General features: G+C 39.0%; 1 protein-coding gene across 1 annotated transcript in view; it reads left to right on the plus strand.

Moving 5' to 3' along the window:
* Nucleotides 1-11,014, plus strand: part of TMEM156 (transmembrane protein 156) — a gene marked incomplete at its 5' end in the record, with an annotated part of 56,857 nt that extends 45,843 nt beyond the window's left edge. Inside the window, 2 exons of the mRNA XM_081235544.1 lie at nucleotides 8,136-8,241; nucleotides 10,505-11,014. Of these exons, the coding sequence (XP_081091670.1) occupies nucleotides 8,136-8,241; nucleotide 10,505 (107 nt within the window). The 3' untranslated portion in view covers nucleotides 10,506-11,014. The remainder of the gene's footprint in view (nucleotides 1-8,135; nucleotides 8,242-10,504) is intronic.
* Nucleotides 11,015-26,359: the final 15,345 nt, after the last annotated feature.

Consider the following 26,359-nt stretch of genomic DNA (forward strand, 5'->3'; position numbering starts at 1 on the left):
AGGTGATGGATAAGTTATTTAGCTTTATCGTGGTGATCTTTTCACAATGTATGCATATATAAAAATATCAAGTTGTATGCACACCTTATATAATTACTATTTTTATATGTCAAAGATATCAATAAAGTTGTTAAAAGTGAATAAAATGTATTTGACAAAATACAATACCCATTCTTCATAAAAACACCTAATAAAAACAAGATAAATAGGTACTTCCATAATATGATAAAATATATCTGTCTCAAACAAAAACTCAGAATCATGCTTAGTAGGGAAATACTAAAAGCATGCTTAGCTAAAGCCAGAAATGTTCAAGAATGTTCACTATTGCCACTTTATCTACAGTTATCCTAGAAGTACTAGTCAACATAATTAGATAAGAGGCAGAACTACAAGGTTCACAAGTTGGAAAGGATAGGTAAAATGATCACTTATTTTGAAGATGATATGTACCCAAGAAATCTAATTCCCTAAAAACATCTTTGAAAAGTTCAGTAAGGGGTAGGGTACAAAATTAATATAAAAAGTCAAACAACATTTATATATTTAAACAACAACCAGTTAGAAGATACACTGCATTTAAAACAGCTGCAGAAAATAAAGTAATTAGGAATAAACTTCATAAGAAATGTGCATGATCTTTCTGAAGAAAACTTCAGAAAAATGCTCCTGAGAGACATAAAAATGACTTGAAAAAAAGGAATGGTATATAATGTTCTTGAAAGGAAGATGAATATAAAAAGATGCCAATTTTCCCTAAATCAATAAATAAACAAGTTCATTCCCATATCCCAATGAAAAATAAACTATCAATAGTAGACAGGAAAAAAATGGACATAGAAGAATAAACAGGAGAAGTATCCATTCCATTATGGTACTGGTACAGACTAGATAAAAATATCCAGTGAAACATTAGAAAGTTCAGGACTTTAGTAAATGATGAAAATGGCATATCAAATCAGTAGGAAAACAAAGAAATACTGAATGATGTTGGAACAACTGAATAATCATCTAGGGAAAAAATTTTACTTAATCCAGAGCCCACACTAATACTGGAGTAAATTCCATACAGATCAGTGATTTTAAAGAAAACATGAAACCACAAAAGTAATAGAAGAAACAATGGTAGAATTCATTTACAACTAATGGAGAACTACTCATGACACAAAACTCAGCTAAAACACTAATAAATTTGACCCTGTGAAAAAGAATGTACACAGCAAAAGCAATTGGGGGAAAGTTATTTGTGGTTCATCACAGATAAGCAACCTTTCCTAGTATATAAGGAGCTTCTAATAACTGATGAAGAAAAGACCATAACCTAGTAGGCAAATGGGTAAAGGACAAGAATGGACTGTTTACAGAAAAAGGAAATACAAATAGTTCTTAGACATATGAAAGGTTGTTTGGTTTCACTCAGACCAAATTCTTAAAAAAATTTGTTGTTGTTGTTTACTATGTGCCAATAATATTGGTCACTTGGGTATAGGAGACACAGCAGTGAACCAAACAAAATAAAGATTTCTGCTCTCATGGAGCTTCATTAATGTGGGAAAGCAAGTTGAAGCTACACTGAGATGCCACTTTCATTTATCAGATTGGCAAAAATCCAGAAGTTTGACGTCACACTCTATGGCAAGGGGCAAGAAGTACTCATACTTTACTGAGGTAAACTGAGAGGCGAAATTGGTGCAACTTACATGATAGGTAATTTGGCAATAACTATCAAAGTAACAAATGTATAAGCCCTTTGAGCCAGCAATTCTATTTCTAGGAATTTATCCTATAGATTTACTCACATAGGAGAGAAATGGCATCTATACAATGTTTATTGCTTGTGTATTTATAAGATCAAAAATGATTAGACACCATCTAAGCAGACACCATCTAGGCTGTTTAAAGACATGGTGTTACATCCATACTGTGGAATACCAGGAAGTTGTAAAAAGGAAAGAGGAAGCACTTATGTGGAAAGATCCCTAAGATATATCATTCATGATATATATGTATGGTATTCTACCAATTGTGTAAAGAAGGACAAAAACAACATTTTAATAATACATATATTAAAGTATACATTTATCATCTATCTATCTATCTATCTAAATATCTAGAAGGGAAAGAACTATGTGATATGGTGGGAAGTGATTGCCTGGGAGATGGGGTAAAAAGGAATATTCATAGTTTAAAATTTTTTAATCAGGTTAATGTATTCCTTATACAGAAAATTAAAGCCAAAAAATAAGTTTTTCTTATCAAAAATTTTTTTCTAATTAAAGGAATAACATTCTGAGAGAAGCTCTGACAGAATTTCCCTTTTGGTAAACTACATCAGTGTTTAATAATCCTCTTGGAAAAAAAGGATCATATTCTTGATTATACTTAAATCTTCCTTTCTGATATCTAATCTTAAGAAGCAACTACACAAATTTCTCTTTAAATTAGAGGTCACCTCATTTCCATCCATGTTCAGGGCTTTGTATAAAAAGTAGAGACATTTGTGAAGCAAAAAACCATGTGTATTATGTAGGACTCAAGTTTCAATATAAAGATGAGAAAAGCAAGACCCAGGACCCCAGTGGAATAAAACAAATACCATTGAGCCATGGACATCAAGTTTTACCTTCTACTTGAAGTCAGTTGAAGATAATATTAGAAGAATTTTATAAAGTCACAGAGTCATAGCAAAGGAGGACAGGTTAGAGTTCATTTAATTTGTAACTTTGCTTTTTGGTAAAATTGTCCCTGAAATCAAGGATGTTATTTATTAATATTACTCTTAGGGACATATTTCAACAATATGCAAAGAAGGAAATGTTTGTACTTTCGAAACTGAAATTCTTTTCTTGCTACTTGACATTGTACCTTAAATTTTTTCTTTACTTTGCTCCTTCTTAACTATACTGCAGATCTTGTGCTGAGAAGGAGATGGGAGAGGAGGAATTGAAAGGATAGATACAGAGTTGAGAGAAATGGGTCAAAAGTGTCAGAGTTGAGAGGGCAGACAGCAGAAGCAAGAAGAACTACAATCCTGCAGCCTGTGAAACAAAAACCACATTCACAGAAAGATAGACAAGATGAAAAGGCAGAGGGCTATGTACCAGATGAAGGAAGAAGATAAAACCCCAGAAAAACAACTAAATGACATGGAGATAGGCAAACTTCCAGAAAAAGAATTGAAAATAATGATAGTGAAGATGATCCAGGACCTCATAAAGAATGGAGGCAAAGATCGAGAAGATGCAAGAAATGTTTAACAAAGACCTAGAAGAATTAAAGAACAAACAAACAGAGATGAACAATACAATAACTGAAATGAATACTACACTAGAAGGAATCAATAGCAGAATAACTGAGGCAGAAGAACGGATAAGTGACCTGGAAGACAGAATGGTGGAATTCACTGCTGTGGAACAGAATAAAGAAAAAAGAATGAGAAGAAATGAAGACAGCCTAAGAGACCTCTGGGAAAACATTAAACATAACAACATTCACATTATAGGGGTCCCAGAAGGAGAAGAGAGAGAGAAAGGACCAGAGGAAATATTTGAAGAGATTATAGTCGAAAACTTCCCTAACATGGGAAAGGAAATAACCACCCAAGTCCAGGAAGCACAGCGAGTCCCATACAGGATAAACCCAAGGAGAAAAATGCTGAGACACATAGTAATCAAACTGGCAAGAATTAAAGACAAAGAAAAATTATTGAAAAGCAGCAAGGGAAAAATGACAAATAACATACAAGGGAACTCCCATAAGGTTAACAGCTGATTTCTCAGCAGAAACTCTATAAGCCAGAAGGGAGTGGCATGATATACTTAAAGTGATGAAAGGGAAGAACCTATAACCAAGATTACTCTACCCAGCAGGATCTCATTCAGATTTGATGGAGAAATCAAAAGCTTTACAGATAAGCAAAGGCTAAGAGAATTCAGCACCACCAAACCAGCTCTACAACAAATGCTAAAGGAACTTCTCTAAGTGGGAAACACAAGAGAAGAAAAGGACCTACAAAAACAAACCCAAAACAATTAAGAATATGGTCATAGGAACACACATATTGATAATTACCTTAAACGTGAATGGATTAAATGCTCCAACAAAAAGAAACAGGCTCGCTGAATGGACACAAAAACAAGACTCATATATATGCTGTGTACAAGAGACCCACTCCAGACCTAGGGACACATACAGACTGAAAGTGAGGTGATGGAAAAAGATATTCCATGCCAATGGAAATCAAAAGAAAGCTGGAGTAGCAATACTACATCAGATAAAATAGACTTTAAAATAAAGAATGTTACAAGAGACAAGGAAGGAAACTACATAATGATCAAGGGATCAATCCAAGAAGAACATATAACAATTATAACTATATATGCACCCAACATAGGAGCACCTCAATACATAAGGCAACTGCTAACAGCTATAAAAGAGGAAATCGACAGTAACACAATAATACTGGGGGACTTTAACAACTTACTTACACCAATGGACAGATCATCCAAAATGAAAATAAATAAGGAAACAGAAGCTTTAAATGACACAATAGACCAGATAGATTTAATTGATATTTATAGGACATTCCATCCAAAAACAGCAGATTACACTTCTCAAGTGCGCACAGAACATTCTCCAGGATAGATCACATCTTGGGTCACAAATCGAGCCTCAGTAAATTTAAGAAAATTGAAATCATATCAAGCATCTTTTCTGACCACAATGCTATGAGATTAGAAATGAATTACAGGGAAAAAGATGTAAAAAACACAAACACATGGAGGCTAAACAATACGTGACTAAATAACCCAGAGATCACTGAAGAAATCAAAGAGGAAATCAAAAAATACCTAGAAACAAATGACAATGAAAACACGATGATCCAAAACCTATGGGATGCAGCAAAAGCAGTTCTAAGTGGGAAGTTTATAGCTATACAAGCCTACCTCAAGAAACAAGAAAAATCTCAAGCAAACAATTTAACTTTACACCTAAAGGAACCACCGAAAGAAGAACAAACAAAACCCAAAGTTAGTAGAAGTAAAGATATCATAAAGATCAGAGCAGAAATAAATGAAATAGAAACAAAGAAAACAATAGCAAAGATCAGTAAAACTAAAAGTTGGTTCTTTGAGAAGATAAACAAAATTGATAAACCATTAGCCAGATTCATCCAGAAAAAGAGGGAGAGGACTCAAATCAATAAAATTAGAAATGAAAAAGGAGAAGTTACAACAGACACTGAATAAATACAAAGCATCCTGAGAGACTACTACAAGCAACTCTATGCCAATAAAATGGACAACCTGGAAGAAATGGACAAATTCCTAGAAAGGTATAACCTTCCAAGACTGAGCCAGGAAGAAATAGAAAATATGAACAGACAAATCACAAGTAATGAAATTGAAATTGTTCTCAAACATTTAGAGAACAGCTAACACCCATCCTTCTCAAACTCTTCCAAAAATTGCAGAGGAAGGAACACTCCCAAACTCATTCTATGAGGCCACCATCACCCTGATACCAAAACCAGACAAAGATACTACAAAAAAAGAAAATTACAGACCAATATCACTGATGAATATAGATGCAAAAATCCTCAACAAAATACTAGCAAACAGAATCCAACAACACATTAAAAGGATCATACACCATGATCAAGTGGGATTTATCCCAGGGATGCAAGGATTCTTCAATATACGCAAATCAATCAATGTGATACACCATATGAACAAATTGAAGAATAAAAACCATATATCATCTCAATAGATGCAGAAAAAGCTTTTGACAAAATTCAACACCCATTTATGATAAAAAACTCTCCAAAAAGTGGGCATAGAGGAAACCTACCTCAACATAATAAAAGCCATATATGACAAATCCACAGCAAGCATCATTCTCAATGGTGAAACACTGAAAGCATTTCCTCTAAGATCAGGAACAAGACAAGGATGTCCCCTCTCACTGCTATTATTCAACATAGTTTTGGAAGTCCTAGCCACGGCAATCAGAGAAGAAAAAGAAATAAAAGGAATACAAATTGGAAAAGAAGAAGTAAAACTGTCACTGTTTGCAGATGCCATGATACTATACATAGAGAATCCTAAAAATGCCACCAGAAAACTACTAGAGCTAATCAATGAATTTGGTAAAGTTGCAGGATACAAAATTAATGCACAGAAATCTCTTGCATTCCTATACACTAATGATGAAAAATCTGAAAAAGAAATTAAGGAAACACTCCCATTTACCATTGCAACAAAAAGAATAAAATACCTAGGAATAAACCTACCTAGGGAGACAAAAGACCTGTATGCAGAAAACTATAAGACACTGATGAAAGAAATTAAAGGTGATACCAACAGATGGAGAGATATACCATGTTCTTCGATTGGAAGAATCAACATTGTGAAAATGACTCTACTACCCAAAGCAATCTACAGGTTCAATGCAATCCCTATCAAATTACCAATGGTGTTTTTTACAGAACTAGAACAAAAATTCTTAAAATTTATATGGAGACACAAAAGACCCCGAATAGCAAAGCAGGCTTGCAGGAAAAAAATGGAGCTGGAGGAATCAGACTCCCTGACTTCAGACTATACTATAAATCTATAGTAATCAAGACAGTATGGTACTGGCACAAAAAAAAGAAACATAGATCAATGGAAGAAGATAGAAAGCCCAGAGATAAACCCACACACCTATGGTCAACTAATCTATGACAAAGGAGGCAAGGATATACAATGGAGAAAAGACAGTCTCTTCAATAACTGGTGCTGGGAAAACTGGACAGCTACATGTAAAAGAATGAAATTAGAACACTCCCTAATACCATACACAAAAATAAACTCAAAATGGATTTGAGACCTAAATGTAAGACCAGACACTATAAAACTCTTAGAGGAAAACATAGGAAGAACACTCTTTGACATAAATCACAGCAAGATCTTTTTTGATCCACCTACTAGTGTAATGGAAATAAAAACAAAAATAAACAAATGGGGCCTAATGAAACTTACAAGCTTTTGTACAGCAAAGGAAACTGTAAACAAGATTAAAAGACAACCCTCAGAATGGGAGAAAATTTTTGCAAACGAATGAACAAAGGATTAATCTCCAAAATATATAAACAGCTCATGCAGCTTAATATTAAAGAAACAAACAACCCAATCCAAAAATGGGCAGAAGACCTAAATAGACATTTCTCCAAAGAAGACCTATAGATGGCCAAAAAGCACATGAAAAGCTGCTCAACATCACTAATTATTAGAGAAATGCAAATCAAAACTACAATGAGGTATCACCACACACCAGTTAGAATGGACATCATCAGAAAATCTACAAACAACAAATGCTGGAGAGGGTGTGGAGAAAAGGGAACCCTCTTGCACTGTTGGTGGGAATGTAAATTGATACAGCCACTATGGAGAACAATATGGAGGTTCCTTAAAAACCTAAAAATAAAATTATCATATGATCTAGCAATCCCACTACTGGGCATATACCCAGAGAAAACCATAATTCAAAAAGACATATGCACCCCAATGTTCATTGCAGCACTATTTACAATAGCCAAGTCATGGAGGCAACCTAAATGCCCATCGACAGATGGATTGATAAAGAAGATGTGGTACATATATATACAATGGAATATTACTCAGCCATATAAAGGAATGAAATTGGGTCATTTGTTGAGACGTGGATGGATCTAGAGACTGTCATACAGAGTGAAGTAAGTCAGAAAGAGAAAAACAAATATCGTATATTAATGCATGTATGTGGAACCTAGAAAAATGGTACAGATGAACCAGTTTGCAGGGCAGAAGTTGAGACACAGATGTAGAGAACAAACGTATGGACACCAAGGGGGAAAGCCGCTGGGGGGTGGGGATGGTGGTGTGATGAATTGGGCGATTGGGATTGACATGTATACACTGATGTGTATAAAATTGATGATTAATGAGGAAAAAAAAGGTGTCAGAGTTGCAGGCAGGAAATTTAGTAAGTCGTGGAAACTGCCAAAGTTGTCTAGGTGGAAGGCATGGTTCTCTTACTACATTGGAATATACTGTGTCTACTTTCGCATTGCTCTTGACTAAATACAGACTAGAACATCTCTCCTTCTTAAACAGCAGAGACCACGCAGAGGCTGCCTATGGCTCATGTCAAGGACGCGCTTCCTCCAATACCAGAACTAGAAGTTACTTCCATGGCGCATCAGCAAGATCAGTATACATGGTGAGTGATGCTTCAGCTTTATTGACAATTTGACTATTCATTATAAACGTGAATAGATCCAAGGAGGTATAGTTTGCCCCAATCTGCATTTCTATCCAGGTGTAGGAGATAGAAAGTGATGAACTTGCAAAATCAGTTCATATGAATTAGATGACATGAAATAAAATCACTGTTTCCTCCAAGGTCTAGGAAGGACCAGTAAACTAATCACTTAGTCTGTTGAACAACATGTGCCCTGAGATGTCTGCTCATCTCTTGGTACTGTTTCCTGGGGTTGAGTCATAAGCCCAGCAGGCTAATCATTTTTTCACTTGGAACATGAGAAAAGAGAGAATGTAAATTTGTAAAGCAGAACTACTCACTGACTTTCAACTACTGAAATAAAAACTTCTCTAAATTTAATACTTGATAACTTAGATTAATGTACAATTAATTGATTTCCATGTATTTGAATACAAAACTGTGATCAGAAGTGTCTTAGAAATCTTTTTCTTTCATTCAACAAGTATTTATTAAATAGCTATTTTGTTAAAGGCACTACTGATAACCACTGCAGGGGGTATAAAAATTATAACAGGGACAAGAAGGGAAACTAGCATTTCTTAGTATTCTTTTATTGTGCTTGGTGGTAATAGACTAGATCATTTACTGTTTATAATATATGGGTCCTGGCAGGAAACTGATGGTATATTCATATTGAATAATTTGGGTAGAGTTTCATAAAGGGCCTATTAAGCCAGGATGTGGGAAAACCAAAAAAGGACAGTGTAGCATCCTAGGACTAGTAACTGGGGGCACTGCTACTGTCCCTAAGACTAAAGGGACAAGGAACTCAGAGAGACAGAGACAGAAGCACACACATACACACACAGAAGGAATATGTGGGGAGGGCTGCCTGATAGGAGCTGTGGCTTTTGGTCATGGACACAACAGCCTGTAGTTGCCCTGAGGAGAGAGAATGAATATCCCAACTTGCCTGTTCTGCTTTTTCCCCGATGTCTAGTACTCCCCATTGGCCAAACCCAACCAGAGCCAGAGGACACTGGCGCTAGATTGAGACAGTACATATAGATTGGCCTCCCAGAGCACCAAGCAAAGTGGACAAAAGGGGAGGGCAGATCTGGAGAGACAACCAAAGGGATCCAGCATAAGTGGCCCAATACATCAAACTGGAAACTAAGTGCCAAGGAACACTTTGTCTTCAGGACTAGAGAGAGGCAAGTCTTCGTGCTTGGGTCTTTAGTGCAATCAGGGTCTGCTGTTGGCTCAGAAATTCCTAGGGAGAATATAATGTCATCATATAATTGTTTTAATGAAATGTTACTGGCTATTATGCTTGATATTTCTCATTCTGGTCCTCATTCTGGGATGCTCAAGCTTGCATGTGAAGAGCTCTCCTCTGTCCTTTTACCAAATGCTTTTGGAGCACCTACTGTGTGCCAAGAATTCTGCTACTCATTGGCAAAATAACATGCAGTCCATCAGTGGAGGAATCAGATTAGGGAATCCCTAATTCCAACTGAGTGTCAAGTACCATGACGGAGGCACCCACAAGGGACTTGGGGAGCGTTATGGGGAGACCCCTCATTCAGAGGACATGTTGCCTAGCACTTAATAGATGTCCAATAAATATTTAGTGGACATAAGTATTGAGTGAATGGATAAATCTCAATTTCTGTGTCTCTCTACTAGAATCATGGACTCCTGTAACCAAAAGAAACTTGCATGAACACTTTCACTTTTATTTTATATAAGTGGAAAATAAGCCAAAAAAATATAGTGGCAGAGGTTGGAGGAGACCCTAGGTTTCCTGGGACCTGGGACCACACTGTCTACTTGGGGATATAAAGGAGGGTCCATGGCATAACAAAGGATTGGAAAGAGCCCTTAATCAGTGACTTTAGGAAGTTTTTCGTGTTCTTATAAGACATAGTTTTTTTTGTTTTTTGTTTTTTTGTGTTTTTTTTGCGGTACGCAGGCCTCTCACTTTTGTGACCTCTCCCGTTGCGGAGCACAGGCTCCGGACGCGCAGGCTCAGTGGCCATGGCTCATGGGCCCAGCCGCTCTGCGGCATGTGGGATCCTCCCGGACCGGGGCACGAACCCGCGTCCCCTGCATTGGCAGGCGGACTCTCAACCACTGCGCCACCAGGGAAGCCCTAAGACATAGTTTTAATAAACGGTTTAAAAATTTTTTCCACTAATTATTTTCAGGTCAACAACATTTTTGTGTGAATAATATTTGCCTTTTTTTAAATCTTCAGACTATCCTTATGAATTCCTCTGGGCGATTTGGATTGAATCCTTCTGAAGAGTACTCATAATTCTATTCTGGGAATGAGTTAACTGGTAATAGTTGGTCTGGCTGAGGATGCACAATAGGAACCAGTAGGAGTGCTGACTGGTTGATGGAAACTAACTCAACAGCACTCATTTGACCCAGGAGATCAAAGGGACAGAGTTTTTTCAGGAAGGCATTATGAGTCATGGAAAACAAGCTAATGAAACCCATGGAAAAAGCAAGAGAACACTTACTCTCTTTGTTTATCCATCATTATACAGCTTACACTAGCCCCAAGATTTTGATTTTGAGGAACCAAAAACAGGGTTAAGGATGCAAATCCTTTCTCTCACTGGCCCACATTGCAGATCCTGATTTGATGTGTTTTCTTATATAGATGGATTGTTTCTATTTGGCAAATTGCTTAAGAGGACCTGGGTTGTTTGTTTATACATTTGTTTGCATCTGTAAATCTTTCCTCCTTTTGGCACTGGGATGTTTAAAAAAAATTCAAAATACCAAAATAAAATGAATTTAAGTGAAGTACTTGAATGTTTAAATCTAATAACAACATGTTTCCTGTTTCTTTTGGCTTTCATCTTTTCATAGCTATCATTGATGTCAAGAATAATTATAGTTATTAATTACAGTAAAATCATATATAAAAAAGAGGACAGTTCTTAACATTGAAAAATACTTTCCAAGAATTAATATTGTTAAAATGGCCTTACTACCCAAAGCAATCTACAGATTTAATGTGATCCCTATCAAACACCCATGACAGTTTTCACAGAACTAGAACAAATAATCCTAAAATTTATATGGAACAATAAAAGACCCCAATTGCCAAAGCAATCTTGAGGAAAAAAAAAAAAACCCAAAGCAGGAGGCATGACCCTCTTATACTTCAGACAATACTACAAAGCTACAGTAATCAAAACAGTGTGGTATTGGCACAAAAACAGACATATGGATCAATGGGACAGAATAGAGAGCTCAGAAGTAAACCCACACACCTATGGTCAATAATCTTTGACAAAGGAGGTAAGAATACACAATGGGAAAAAGACAGTCTCTTCAGCAAGTGGTGCTGGGAAAGTTGGATAGCTGCATGTAAATCAATGAAGTTAGAATACACTCTCACACTATGCACAAAAATAAACACAAAATGGCTAAAAGACTTAAACATAAGACATGACACCATAAAATTCCTAGAAGAGAACATAGGCAAAACATTCTCTGACATAAATTGTACCAATGTTTTCTTAGGTCAGTCTCCCAAGGCAATAGAAATAAAAACAAAAATAAACAAAAGGGATCTAATGAAATTTACAAGCTTTTGTACAGCAAAAGAAACCATAAACAAAATGAAAAAACAACCTATGGAATGGGAGAAAATATTTGCAAATGATGAGACGAATAAGGCCTAATTTCCAAAATATACAAACAGCTCATACAACTCAAGAGCAGAAAAACAAACAACCCAATCGAAAAATGAGCAGAAGACCTAAATAGACATTTCTCCAAAGAAGACATACAGATGGCCAATAGGCACATGAAAAGATGCTCAACATTGCTAATTACAGTACGTCTCCTACATATGAACCTTCAAGTTGTGAACTTTCAGAGATGTGAACATGCGTTCGCATGTCCAATCATGTAAGTTCATGTGTCTGGCATACCTTGTCACGTGTGTGCATCCTCTACAAGTGGTTGTGCTTTTGTGTACTTTATTGTACAGTACTGTATAGAGTACAGTAGCACAGTATCATTATTTCAAGCCCAGGATGTCCAGAAGCAAGAGTAAAAGCTGTGGTTTATAGCCGATTGTGTTAGTTGGGTACTTAGGCTAACTTTGTTGGACTTATGAACAAATTGGACTTATGAATGCACTCTTGGAAGGGAACTTATTCGTATGTAGGGGACTTACTGTATTAGAGAAATGCAAATCGAAAGTACAATGAGATATCACCTCACACTGATCAGAATGGCCATCACTAAAAATTCTACAAATAATAAATGCTGGGGAGGGTGTAGAGAAAAGGGAACCCTCCTACACTGTTGGTGGGAAAGTAAGTTGGTGCAGCCACTATGGAAAACATTATGGAGGGTCCTCAAAAAACTAAAAATAGAACTACCATATGACCCAGCGACCCCACTCCTGGGCATATATCTGGGCAAAACTATAGTTCAAAAAGATACATGCACGCCTGTGATAACCTAGAGGGGTGGGACAGGGGGGTGGGAGGGAGGCTCAAGGGGAAGGGCATATATGTATACATATAGCTAATTCACTTTGCTGTACAGCAGAAACCAACACAACATTGTAAAGCAACTATACTCCAATTAAAAAAAGAAAAAAAAAGATACATGTACCACTATTTTCATAGCAGCACTATTCACAATAGCCAAGACATGGAAACAACCTAAATGTCCATCAGCAGATGAATGGATAAAGAAGATGTGCTGTATATATACAATGGAATACTACTCAGCCTTAAGAAAGAATGAAATAATGCCATTTGCAGCAACATGGATAGACCTAGAGATTATCATATTAAGCGAAGTAAGTCAGACAGAGAGACAAATACATGATATCACTTATACGTGGAATCCAAAATATGACACAAATGAAACTATCTACGAAATAGAAACAGACTCACAGACATAGAGAATAGACTTGTGGTTGCCAAGGGGGAGTGGGTGGGGGAGGGATGGACTGAGAGTTTGGGGTTAGTAGATGCAAACTATTACATATAGAATGGATAAAAAACAAGGTCTTACTGGATAGCACAGGGAACTATATTCAATATCCTGAGATAAACCATAATGGAAAAGAATATCAAAAAGAATGTATATGTATGACTGAATCACTTTGCGGTACAGCAGAAATTAACACAAAATTGTAAACCAACTATACTTCAATTTTAAAAAGGAAAAGAAAACACCTTCTGGGAATTAAGGTGGAACTTAATCTCCTGATGTCATTATATGGTTAAAATTGCTTATCTGAGTAGATTTTCAGAGTTTAACTGCAGGGTCAGATTTAACATTAAGCAACCTAACAGGAATGAATGTTTCAGCACACGGGTTTTTTTGGTACTCCAGTTTTTTGTTGTTGTTGTTAGATCACAAACTGAGATTCTAATTGTATAATTTAGGGGTTGAGGATTTGGCAAATGGAATTCTACTAGTCATACTTTTTCTTATTTGTATATCCCTGATTAATAGGTGAGTCAGGCTCAGGTCTGGGATACTTCAGCAGGAATTGAGGGATGTCACACTCTCTGAGGTATGGACCTTATACAGTTTCTGAGAAGTCAAATTATTGTTTCCTTGCGTATCTCCTATTATGATCTGACAAATGACTTGGAAATCAATGGCAACTTGGCTTACAAAAGGCATAAATTAAGCTTCAAGTTCTGTTACATTGTGGCAGCTTTTAGAAGCTAATTTCACTTATTTATTAAAAGACTAGACTTTAACAGAAGCTGTGAAGCACTGAAAGATGTAGTGTTATGGGCTGTCCGCCCACAGCAAGCTTATGATGTGGTGGGGGAGACAGGATATGAATGCCGCTAGTTATAATACTAGATGCAATGGTAAGATAAATGTCATTAGCAGGCTCCATGCTTCATGCTGAGAGTTCACAGGCCAAAAGAACCATTGCCAATGGGGGTAATCTGGTGGACTTCTTGGAAAGGCCACTTTTGAGCAGGGTCTGGAAGATGGCTCTTCCTGTTCTGTCAGTAGAAGTCAAATCTCCCAAGTATACATGTTCTCAGCCCTCATAGCCCTTTTCATATTACTCATTTACAATTATTTTTGTGGTTGTTAATTAATGTCTGTCTCCTTCTCTAGACTGGTTCTGCTCACCATACTATCCCTGGCAGCTGGTAGAATGCTCAGCTCACAGTAGGCGCTTAATAAATATTTGTTGGATGGAGAACTATTTCTTGAGCCTCCCTATGCATCAGGCACATTCCGTGTATACTCATTTCCTCCTCACAACTGCTCTCAAGACAGGTGTCATTACCCCTGAGGAAGCTGAGGCCAAGGGAAGCTCACCAGTTTGCCTGCCATCTCTGGACTAATATTTGGCTCCAGGCAAGGTCTGTAAAGCCGGTGCTGCTCCCAGGACTCGCACTGCGGGGTGGAGATGGGGCAAAGGGTGCAGGATCCTTGGAGGGGGTGCCTGAGAAAAGGGCTCCCTCCGAGAACACCAGCGGCCTCTCTTCTGGGAGTGCAAGGAGGCTGGGTGAACCTGCCTTCGGAGGAGGCCTCTGATGGAACTGCCTCGGCATTGCTGGTCCTGCATGTCTCCCTCAGCCCCACAGTTCTGCTCGCCTCCCTGCCCGCCTGGCTCCAATAAAAATGACCCTGTGTTCCCGGGTGCCTGGTGTGATGCCTGGCTTCCAGTCTACACAGCTGAGCCTGACTTTTAGTCCATCCCGGTTTTCAACTGGTTCCATGTCTGACATTGACCCACCTCGCGCCCCTTCCCTATGACTTATAGCTTTGTCGTCGTGTCTGTGGCTCTCACCGCAGGCTCCCCTTCCCAGCTGTGAGCCACACTCACCTCCTTGACCTCTGTGTCCTGCTCAGCAGCAGGGACGCCAGCACTCCATGCAGAGGGGTTCAGGTGTGGACTGGAGGGGGAGGGAACCCGGCGCCAGGCGGGGAGGCTCCCAGCGTTGCTCAGTCACTGAGCAGACACGGTGGAATTAGAGTGGTAGAAAGAGGGATAGAGAGAGAGAGAGAGAGGATGTGAGGGGAGAATTGGTGGCACTTGGTAATGATTTGATGCAGGTGTGGGAATGAAGGTGGGGCAGGAGAAGGCGGAGAGAGAGAAGTGGCACGGAGGGCACCCCTCTGGATCTCTATGTGGGGAAAACAGCATCACCCGAATTTATAGCTGCTAGCTTGGGTTTCTAGAAGAATTTTCATCTCCCAGAGGATTCCCTTCAAACTTTACTTTCACCCTGGTTGTAACTTCTACTTTCCCCTGCCCCCTGCATCCTTAGTCATCCTGGATGGAGCAGTCATTCTTCAGACCACCTTGCTCCTTCTGGCTCCTTTCTGACTGTGACATCTGCCCTTTCCTTCCATCTGTAGAAATCCTCTCCACCCTTCAAAGGCAGAAAGGCTACCTTGTCCATGGAGCAGCCCCTGCTGACCGCAGCTGGAATAATGTCTCTTTTCTGTGCTTTCCCAGCATTTAGTCCTCTTGCAAAGTACTTCTCCATCCTGCCTCACACCACAACCATTGTACTCATGTCTGTTTCCCCACCAGATTGTGAGGAGACTTGGAACCACATCTTCTCCAGCTTCTGAATCCCCAGGGACAGTTACTCACCTCTCCCTACCCGCTCCTCCCTCGCAATGCTCATCAATGGAGCTTGACAGGTGTTGGCTGTAAATTCAGCACAGTGGTTACCTCTAAGGCGATGGGGAAGGGGCTGGGGCTGGGCAGCTACATGCCAGGGACTTCTAACACAACTGTCATGTTCTGTTATAAACTTGGTGGTGGGTATATGGGAGTCTTTGCCATGATTCTATGCAGCTTACATATATTTTAAAATATACTTTTGTACCTACAAGAAATTTAATAAAACCAAATTTTACAAAGGATAAATAGCATATAAATTGCATCTTCCTTTCTCCCTCTGTCAGAAGATAGCTCTGTCTGTCTCTCTCCCAACTATATTTCTTTCCCTTCATGTAAAACATGGTAGAATAAAGACTTGGAATCAATTTTCTGACAGTTGATTCTCATGATCTGATTTTGTTTACTTCCTTCTCTATTTTTTATTTTACTTCTCTTTTCTGTCTGTAATTTTCTTTCTTTTTTTTTTCCAAGTGCTTTATTTATTTATTTAATTTTTTTATACAGCAGGTTCTTATTAGTTATCCATTTTATACATATTAGTATATATATGTCAATCTCAATCTCTCAATTCATCCCACCCCCCACCGCTTTCCCCCCTTGGTGTCCATATGTTTGTTCTCTACATCTGTGTCTCTATTTCTGCCCTGCCAGCAGGTTCATCTGTACCATTTTTCTAGGTTCCACATATATGCGTTAATATACGACATTTGTTTTTCTCTTTCTGACTACTTCACTCTGTATGCCAGTCTCCAGATTCATCTATGTCTCAACAAATGACCCAATTTTGTTCCTTTTTATGGCTAAGTAATATTCCATTGTATATATGTACCACATCTTCTTTATCCGTTTGTCTGTCGATGGGCATTTAGGTTGCTTCCATGACCTGGCTGTTGTAAATTGTGCTGCAATGAACATTGAGGTGCATGTGTCATTTTGAATTATGGTTTTCTTTGGGTATATGCCCAGTAGTGGGATGTCTGGGTCATATGGTAATTCTATTTTTAGTTTTTTAAGGAACCTCCCTACTCTTCTCCATGGTGGCTGTATCAATTCACATTCCCACCAACAGTGCAAGAGGGTTCCCTTTTCTCCACACCCTCTCCAGCATTGTTGTTTGTAGATTTTCTGATGATGCCCATTCTAACTGGTGTGAGGTGATACTTCATTGTAGTTTTGATTTGCATTTCTCTAATAACTAGTGATGTTGAGCAGCTTTTCATGTGCTTCTTGGCCATCTGTGTGTCTTCTTGGAGAAATGGCTATTTAGGTCTTCTGCCCATTTTTGGATTGGGTTGTTTGTTTTTTTTAATATTGAGCTGCATGAGCTGTTTATATATTTTGGAGATTAATCCTTTGTCTGTTGCTTCATTTGCAAATATTTTCTCCCATTCTGAGGGTTGTCTTTTCATCTTGTTTGTAGTTTCCTTTGCTTTGCAAAGGTAAGTTTCATTAGGTCCCATTTGTTTATTTTTGTTTTTATTTCCATTACTCTAGGAGGTGGATCAAAAAAGATCTTGCTGTGATTTATATCAAAGAGTGTTCTTCCTATGTTTTCATATAAGAGTTGTATAGTGTGCAGTCTTACATTTATGTCTTTAATCCATTCTGAGTTTATTTTTCTGTATGGTGCTAGGGAGTGTTCTAATTTCATTCTTTTACATGTCGCTGTCCAGTTTTCCCAGTACCACTTATTGAAGAGGCTGTCTTTTCTCCATTGTATATCCTTGCCTCCTTTGTCATAGATTAGTTGACCATAGGTGCGTGGATTTATCTCCAGGCTTTCTATCCTGTTCCATTGATCTATATTTCTGTTTTTGTGCCAGTACCATATTGTCTTGATTACTGTAGCTTTGTAGTATAGTCTGAAGTCAGGGCATATGATTCCTCCAGCTCTGTTTTTTTCCCTCATGACTGCTTTGGCTATTTGGGGTCTTTTGTGTCTCCATACAAATTTTAAGATTTTTTGTTCTAGTTCTGTAAAAAATGCCATTGGTAATTTGATAGGGATTGCATTGAATCTGTAGATTGCTTTGGGTAGTATCATCATTTTCACAATATTGATTCTTCCAATCCAAGAACATGGTATACTCTCCATCTGTTTGTATTATCTTTAATTTTTTTCATCAGTGTCTTATAGTTTTCTGAATACAGGTCTTTTGTCTCCCTAGGTAGGTTTATTCCTAGGTATTTTATTCTTTTTGTTGCAATGGTAAATGGGAGTGTTTTCTTAATTTCTCTTTCAGATTTTTCATCATTAGTGTATAAGAATGCCAGAGACTTCTGTGCATTAATTTTGTATCCTACAACTTGACCAAACTCATTGATGAGCTCTTGTAGTTTTCTAGTGACATCTTTAGGATTCTCTATGTATAGTATCATGTCATCTGCAAGCAGTGACAGCTTTACTTCTTCTTTTACAATTTGGATTCCTTTTATTTCTTTTTCTTCTCTGCTTGCCATGGCTAGGACTTCCAAAACTATGTTGAATAATAGTGGTGAGATTGGACATCCTTGTCTTGTTCTGGGTCTTAGAGGAAATGCTTTCAGTTTTTCACCATTGAGAATGATGTTTGCTGTGGGTTTGTCGTATGTGGCATTTATTATGTTGAGGTAGATTCCCTCTATGCCCACTTTCTGGAGAGTGTTTATCATAAGTGAGTGTTGAATTTTGTCAAAAGCTTTTTCTGCATTTATTGAGATGATCATATGGTTTTTATTCTTCTATTTGTTAATATGGTGTATCACATTGATTGATTTGTGTATATTGAAGAATCCTTGCATCCCTGGGATAAATCCCACTTGATCATGGTGTATGATCTTTTTTTTTTTTTTTTTTTTTTTTTTTTTTTTACTTTTTATTTTATATTGGAGTATAGCCGATTAACAATGTTGTGATAGTTTCAGATGCACAGCAAAGGGACTCGGCTATACATATGCATGTACCCATTCTCCCCCAAACTCCCCTCACTATACAGACTGAATTTCAAGGTAAACCAATAGCTGATAGGGGAAAGTTTTTTTTTTTACTTTTTATTTTATATTGGAGTATAGCCGATTAACAATGTTGTGATAGTTTCAGATGCACAGCAAAGGGACTCGGCTATACATATGCATGTACCCATTCTCCCCCAAACTCCCCTCCCATCCAGGCTGCCACATAACATTGAGCAGAGTCCCCTGTGCTATATAGTAGGTCCACTGGTTATCCATTTTTTTTTAAGTTTATTTATTTATTTTTTTAATTAGTTTCTGCTTTATAACAAAGTGAATCAGTCATACATATACATCTGTTCCCACATCCCTTCCCTCATGCATCTCCCTCCCTCCCACCCTCCCCATCCCACCCCTCCAGGCGGTCACAAAGCACCGAGCTGATCTCCCTGTGCTCTGTGGCTGCTTCCCACTATCTATCTACCTTACGTTTGGTAGTGTATATATGTCCATGCCTCTCTTTCGCTTTGTCACAGCTTACCCTTCCCCCTCCCCATATCCTCAAGTCCATTCTCAAGTAGGTCTGTGTCTTTATTCCCGTTTTGCCCCTAGGTCCTTCATGACTTTTTTTTTTTTTTTTAATTCCGTATATATGTGTTAGCATACGGTATTTGTCTTTCTCTTTCTGACTTACTTCACTCTGTATGACAGACTCTAGGTCGACCCACCTCATTACAAATAGCTCAGTTTCGTTTCTTTTTATGGCTGAGTAATATTCCATTGTATATATGTGCCACATCTTCTTTATCCATTCATACGATGATGGACACTTAGGTTGTTTCCAGCTCCGGGCTATTGTGAATAGAGCTGCAATGAACATTTTGGTACATGTCTCTTTTGGAATTATGGTTTTCTCAGGGTATATGCCTAGTAGTGGGATTGCTGGGTCATATGGTAGTTCTATTTTTAGTTTTTTAAGGAACCTCCATACTGTTCTCCATAGTGGCTGTACCAATTCACATTCCCACCAGCAGTGCAAGAGTGTTCCCTTTTTTCCACACCCTCTCCAGCATTTATTGTTTCTAGATTTCTTGATGATGGCCATTCTGACTGGTGTGAGATGATATCTCATTGTAGTTTTGATTTGCATTTCTCTAATGATTAATGATGTTGAGCATTCTTTCATGTGTTTGTTGGCAGTCTGTATATCTTCTTTGGAGAAGTGCCTATTTAAGTCTTCTGCCCATTTTTGGATTGGGTTGTTTGTTTTTTTGCTATTGAGCTGCATGAGCTGTTTATAAATTTTGGAGATTAATCCTTTGTCAGTTGCTTCATTTGCAAATATTTTCTCCCATTCTGAGGGTTGTCTTTTGGTCTTGTTTATGGTTTCCTTTGCTGTGCAAAAGCTTTGAAGTTTCATTAGGTCCCATTTGTTTATCTTTGTTTTTATTTCCATTTCTCTAGGAGGTGGGTCCAAAAGGATCTTGCTGTGATTTATGTCATAGAGTGTTCTACCTATGTTTTCCTCTAAGAGTTTGATAGTTTCTGGCCTTACATTTAAGTCTTTAATCCATTTTGAGCTTATTTTTGTGTATGGTGTTAGGGAATGATCTAATCTCAAACTTTTACATGTCCCTGTCCAGTTTTCCCAGCACCACTTATTGAAGAGGCTGTCCTTTCTCCACTGTACATTCCTGCCTCCTTTATCAAAGATAAATTGGCCATATGTGCGTGGGTTTATCTCTGGGCTTTCTATCCTGATCCACCGATCTATCTTTCTGTTTTTATGCCAGTACCACACTGTCTTGATTACTGTAGCTTTGTAGTATAGTCTGAAGTCAGGGAGCCTGATTCCTCCAGCTCCGTTTTTCGTTCTCAAGATTGCTTTGGCTATTCGGGGTCTTTTGTTTTTCCAAACAAATTTTGAAATTTTTTGTTCTAGTTCTGTGAAAAATGCCAGTGGTAGTTTGATAGGGATTGCATTGAATCTGTAGATTGCTTTGGGTAGTAGAGTCATTTTCACAATATTGATTCTTCCAATCCAGGAGCATGGTATATCTCTCCATCTATTTGTATCATCTTTAATTTCTTTCATCAGTGTCTTATAATTTTCTGCATACAGGTCTTTTGTCTCCTTAGGTAGGTTTATTCCTAGATATTTTATTCTTTTTGTTGCAATGGTAAATGGGAGTGTTTTCTTGATTTCATTTTCAGATTTTTCATCATTAGTGTACAGGAATGCCAGAGATTTCTGTACATTAATTTTGTATCCTGCTACTTTACCAAATTCATTGATTAGTTCTAGTAGTTTTTCAGTAGCATCTTTAGGATTCTCTATGTATAGTATCATGTCATCTGCAAACAGTGTTCTGTCTGTAATTTTCTTAACCATCTCCAACTATTGGTGCTATTCCGATGGGTGGCAATCTTAGGATAATGAGTGGAAGGAAGTTCTTACATTTTTAAAATCCAAATAAGGTATGTTATTGATTAACTGAGAGATATGACAACAAAAGATGCATTTAAAAATCCTCTATGAACTGGGAATCATGTACTTTACTAAAGATAGGGTAGTCTAGAAGCTTCTATAAAGGACAAGATGAAGTATGCATGCAAGGGCATGGAGCAAAACAGGACATTTTGGCAAAAAATAATACTCACAAAATTCTTTGGATGAGTTATTTTTTCACCTGAGAGTTAAGGCTGTTTCCAGAGAGAAATATGGAGATAAATTTATTGCTTATTGAAAGAATATCATTTTGAGGTTTATAATTGAGGTACTTTCATCTGCAAATAATAGCAGGCCCAAATCAAAATGACAGAAATTATAAGATAAATTAAATTACTGTCTTACCTAATAGAAATTCTGAATAGGGTGCTTCCCAAGTTGGTGAATTCAAGAACTCACATCATTGAGCAGGCAGGTTCTTTCCTCCTTTTCCTCTCTGCCATCTTCAACTTGTTGGCTTTTGCCTTCAGGCTTCCCCTCTTATCGTTTCAAGAAGAGATTGTATTAAATGGTGGTGCCACAGCACCAGTCATCAGCACATTCTTACACCACAGTATCCTTTTTAGAGTAAAGAAATTTTATAAGAAGACCCCTCCTGGAAAGATTTCTCCTCATGTCAGAGCATCTAGAATTGGATCACAGACCCACCCTTAAACCCACCAATGACAGGACAGGGGGTTGGGACCATTATGACTAGTTTAGAAGAACTCAGATTTGCTTGGTTTTTAAAGAGGGGAGAGGAATTGACCATCAGAATGAAAACAGGGCTCTGTAAACATGGAAGAAGAGGAAATGACTACTGGGTGGCTCTGGGAATGTTCCTCCTCAATTCCAAGGAGATGTGCAGAGAGAAACTGATTGAAGACAAAACACAGGCTTGCTTATGTTTCCCCCCCAGAACAATCTCTTGGGGGCATGCTAAGGCTGTTTGCCAAGCATGTGTCATTGCCCAACATTTCACGATGGGTGTCAACAGCATTGTCATGGGGCCATTATCTCCCTCCAAAGACATGTCTATTTTCAGATGGACTGTGAAAATAACCCAACAATTTCCACATAGAAAAGTGATATCAGTGTGTGATATTACAAAGGCAGGCACAACATTTGTAGTGAAGAGCTGCATGGTCGTCATTACCTTTCTTTCGTGGCCTTATATGACTTTCCTCTTAGGAATTCTCTCTCGTCCATTGAATGATGTCTTGGCAAGACTGCAAATCATGGTTTCTTTCCCATTGGCCAAGGGGTGACACATGACCCGAGCTAGACCAATTTGACCCACTTCCTTAGGACTTTGATTTATAGTGACATGAGGGTGGAAAAAAAGATCTGAGCTTCTTCATTCCAGCTGCTGAGTCATTCCTGCTTTTAGACACCCCAATATCTCCCTACCCCTACCAAACTGCCTTGTTCCCAAGCCTGATTCTCCAGTCTTCCCTTTGATTCTGTGAGCTACCAGTAACATCCTTGCAAAAAGATTTTTTCCTGCTTCAGTTTCAGAGTTGGTTTCTGTTGCCTGCTATATACATATAACATCTACTTTATTTCATAAAATCATAGGATGTCTGAGCTGTAAGAAATCTTATAGATCATTTGGTCAATGCCCTTATTTTACAGCTGAGGAAATTGAAGCTCCCAGAGATTAAGGGTTTCACCCAAGGTTACATCACAGAGCTTGTCAGTGACAGAACTGGGAATAAGACAGGGTCTCCTTTGCCCAGGGTAGTGCAGTCAGTTTTTAATTTTAATTCCTTTTTAGTATAAACCACAGCCTGACTTTCTCTTCTCTCTCTCATGATTAATACAGAATAGTAACTTTAAAATCTTCATTTCCCCCTGAAAACTGACAATTTGCTTTGTGTAGTTAAAAAACTTGTTTCAGAGATAGTCTTTTCAGGTATATGGCATCTGGTAAAGACAGGCATCAGTTTATATCCTTATATGGAGCCTTAATTCCTTCCAGCTATCTATAAATGTTTATTTTTCTCTAGAAATTCATGTTTGGAAAGGAAGTGGTTTGCTCTAGGGAAACATATGGGCTAAGGTTCTGAAAGTGATTATCTACCATTTTTAACTCTAGCTTCTAGCTATGTGCATTTGGGGAGAGCCTTCCTCAACTCGCACTAAAAGATATATATCTGCTCTATTTTTTCAGTTGCTTTAGGGCAGTAGTAACTCATATAACTGCTGCCAAAATAGCCCAATGTTAGGGTAGGAGTTGAGGAGGAGTTTAATGTAGTACTAATTATGTGCCTGTCTTTATTTTAAGCACAATACCAGAAGGTAAGTACTTTTATCAGGATCCCAACTTATAGGTGAAGAAATTGAGGCAAAGAGAGGTCAAGTAGTTGCTCAAGGACACACAGGTTTAAGTGGCAGAGTTGAGATTTGAACCCAGGTGGTCTGGGTTCAAAGTCCATGCCCTTAACCCTCTTCCCTGTTATATCTTAATTATGGAATCTCTCTATGGAGGTAAAGGTAGATCCATTTTCTTAGGAAGAGATTGTCTAATACCTTTTCATAAACACTTCTAGCAGGGGGTTCTATAACATGAATCTCTTGCGTCCCAACAATGCTTGGAGGGTATACTTAAAAAGCACTGCTCAACTGCAAGTACTCCTACACAACAAATGCTTTTCTTGTCTCTACCCATGCAACAAAGCACATCTAAAGAACTTAATTATTTGGTAGTTGTGAGAAAAATTGCACAGAAGGAAGCTTTTTGCTCTGGATGCTCATAAAATAGGATCAAAGGTAAATCATTTAATAGATTTTTAAAAGAGTTAGATTCTTTGAACTCATCTCAATATCCCCTTTGGTGAATGATATTAATTACAGTGCAAAAGCAGCCAAATATTGATTAGAAAAAGCTGTGAACTAAGTACCTGGAAATTCCCTTTCTGCTTATGGGTTCACAACATTTTTCTACTTGAAATTTTTTACAGAGAAACAGGAAATCATCTCTATTCCCCATCCTATTTTGGCGAACGGACAATGTTTTATTTTTAAGCAATTTATCAAAACAAAGTTCCACTATCAACAGTGCTTAAATGGGGGACACCTTGAAGATGGCGGAAGAGCAAAACGTGGAGATCACCTTCCTCCCCACAAATACATCTACATGTGGAACAGCTCCTACAGAACACCTACTGAAGGCTGGCAGAAGACCTCAGACCTCCCAAAAGTCAAGAAACTCCCCACGTACCTGGGTAGGGCAAAAGAAAAAAGGAAAAAACAGAGACAAAAGAATAGGGACGGGACCTGCACCACTGGGAGGGAGCCGTGAAGGAGGAAAGGTTTCCCACACACTAGGAAGCCCCTTCACGGGTGGAGACTGCGGGTGGCGGAGGGAGGAAGCTTCAGAGCCGGGGAGGAGAGCGCAGCAACAGGGGTGTGGAGGGCAAAGCGGAGAGATTCCCGCACAGAGGATCGGTGCCGACCAGCACTCACCAGCCTGAGAGGCTTGTCTGCTCACCCGCCAGGGCGGGCGGGGCTGGGAGCTGAGGCTCAGGCTTCGGTTGCATCCCAGGGAGAGGACTGGCGGCGTGAACACAGCCTGAAGGGGGCTAGTGCGCCACGGCTAGCCGGGAGGGAGTCCGGGAAAAAGTCTGGACCTGCCGAAGAGGCAAGAGACCACTGTTTTGGGGTGCGAGAGGAGAGCGGATTCACAGCACAGCCTAAACGAGCTCCACAGACGGGCGCGAGCCGCGGCTAACAGCACGGACCCCAGAGACGGGCATGAGACACTAAGGCTGCTGCTGCCGCCACCAAGAAGCCTATGTGCGAGCACAGGTCACTCTCCACACCTCCCCTCCCGGGAGCCTGTACAGCCCGCCACTGCCAGGGTCCCGGGATCCAGGGACAACTTCCCGGATAAACGCGCGGACGCGCCTCAGGCTGGCGCAACGTCACGCCGGCCTCTGCCGCCGCAGACTCGCCCCGCGCTCTGCGCCCCTCCCACCCCAGGCCTGAGTGAGCCAGAGCCCCCGAATCAGCTGCTCCTTTAACCCTGTCCTGTCTGAGCGAAGAACAGACGCCCTCCGGCGACCTACACGCAGAGGCGGGTCCAAATCCAAAGTTGAGCCCCGGGAGCTGTGCGAACAAAGAAGAGACAGGGAAATATCTCCCAGCAGCCTCAGGAGCAGCGGATTAAATCTCCTCAATCAACTTGATATACCCTGCATCTGTGGAATACCTAAATAGACAATGAATCATCCCAAATTGAGGCGGTGGACTTTGGGAGCAACAATATATATATATATATATATATTTTTTTTTTACCTTTTTCTCTTTTTGTGAGTGTGTATGTGTATGCTTCTGTGTGTGATTTTGTCTGTATAGCTTTGCTTTCACCTCTTGTCCTAGGGTTCTGTCCATCTCTTTTTATTTTTTACTTAAAAATTTTTTTTCTTAATAATTATTTTTTATTTTAATAACTTTATTTTATTTTATTTTGTCCTCTTTCTTTCTTTCATTTTTTCTTTCTTTCATTCATTTTTTCTTTCTTTCTTTCTATTTTTCTCCCTTTTATTCTGAGCCGTGTGGATGAAAGGCTCTTGGTGCTCCAGCCAGGAGTCAGTGCTGTGCCTCTGAGGTGGGAGAGCCAACTTCAGGACACTGGTCCAAAAGAGACCTCTCAGCTCCACATAGTATCAAACGGTCAAAATCTCCCAGAGATCTCCATCTCAATGCCAAGACCCAGCTTCACTAAACGACCAGCAAGCTACAGTGCTGGATACCCTATGCCAAACAACTAGCAAGACAGGAACACAGCCCCATCCATTAGCAAAGAGGCTGCCTAAAATCACAATAAGGCCACAGACACCCCAAAACACACCACCAGACGTGGACCTGCCCACCAGAAAGACAAGATCCAGCCTCATCCACCAGAACACAGGCACTAGTCCCCTCCATCAGGAAGCCTACACAACCCACTGAACCAACCTTAGCCACTGGGGACAGACACCAAAAACAACGGAAACTACAAACTTGCAGCCTGCGAAAAGGAGACC

The sequence above is a fragment of the Mesoplodon bidens genome, assembly GCF_964165515.1.
Source record: "Mesoplodon bidens genome assembly, chromosome: 1".
NCBI classification, from domain to species: Eukaryota; Metazoa; Chordata; class Mammalia; order Artiodactyla; family Ziphiidae; genus Mesoplodon; species Mesoplodon bidens.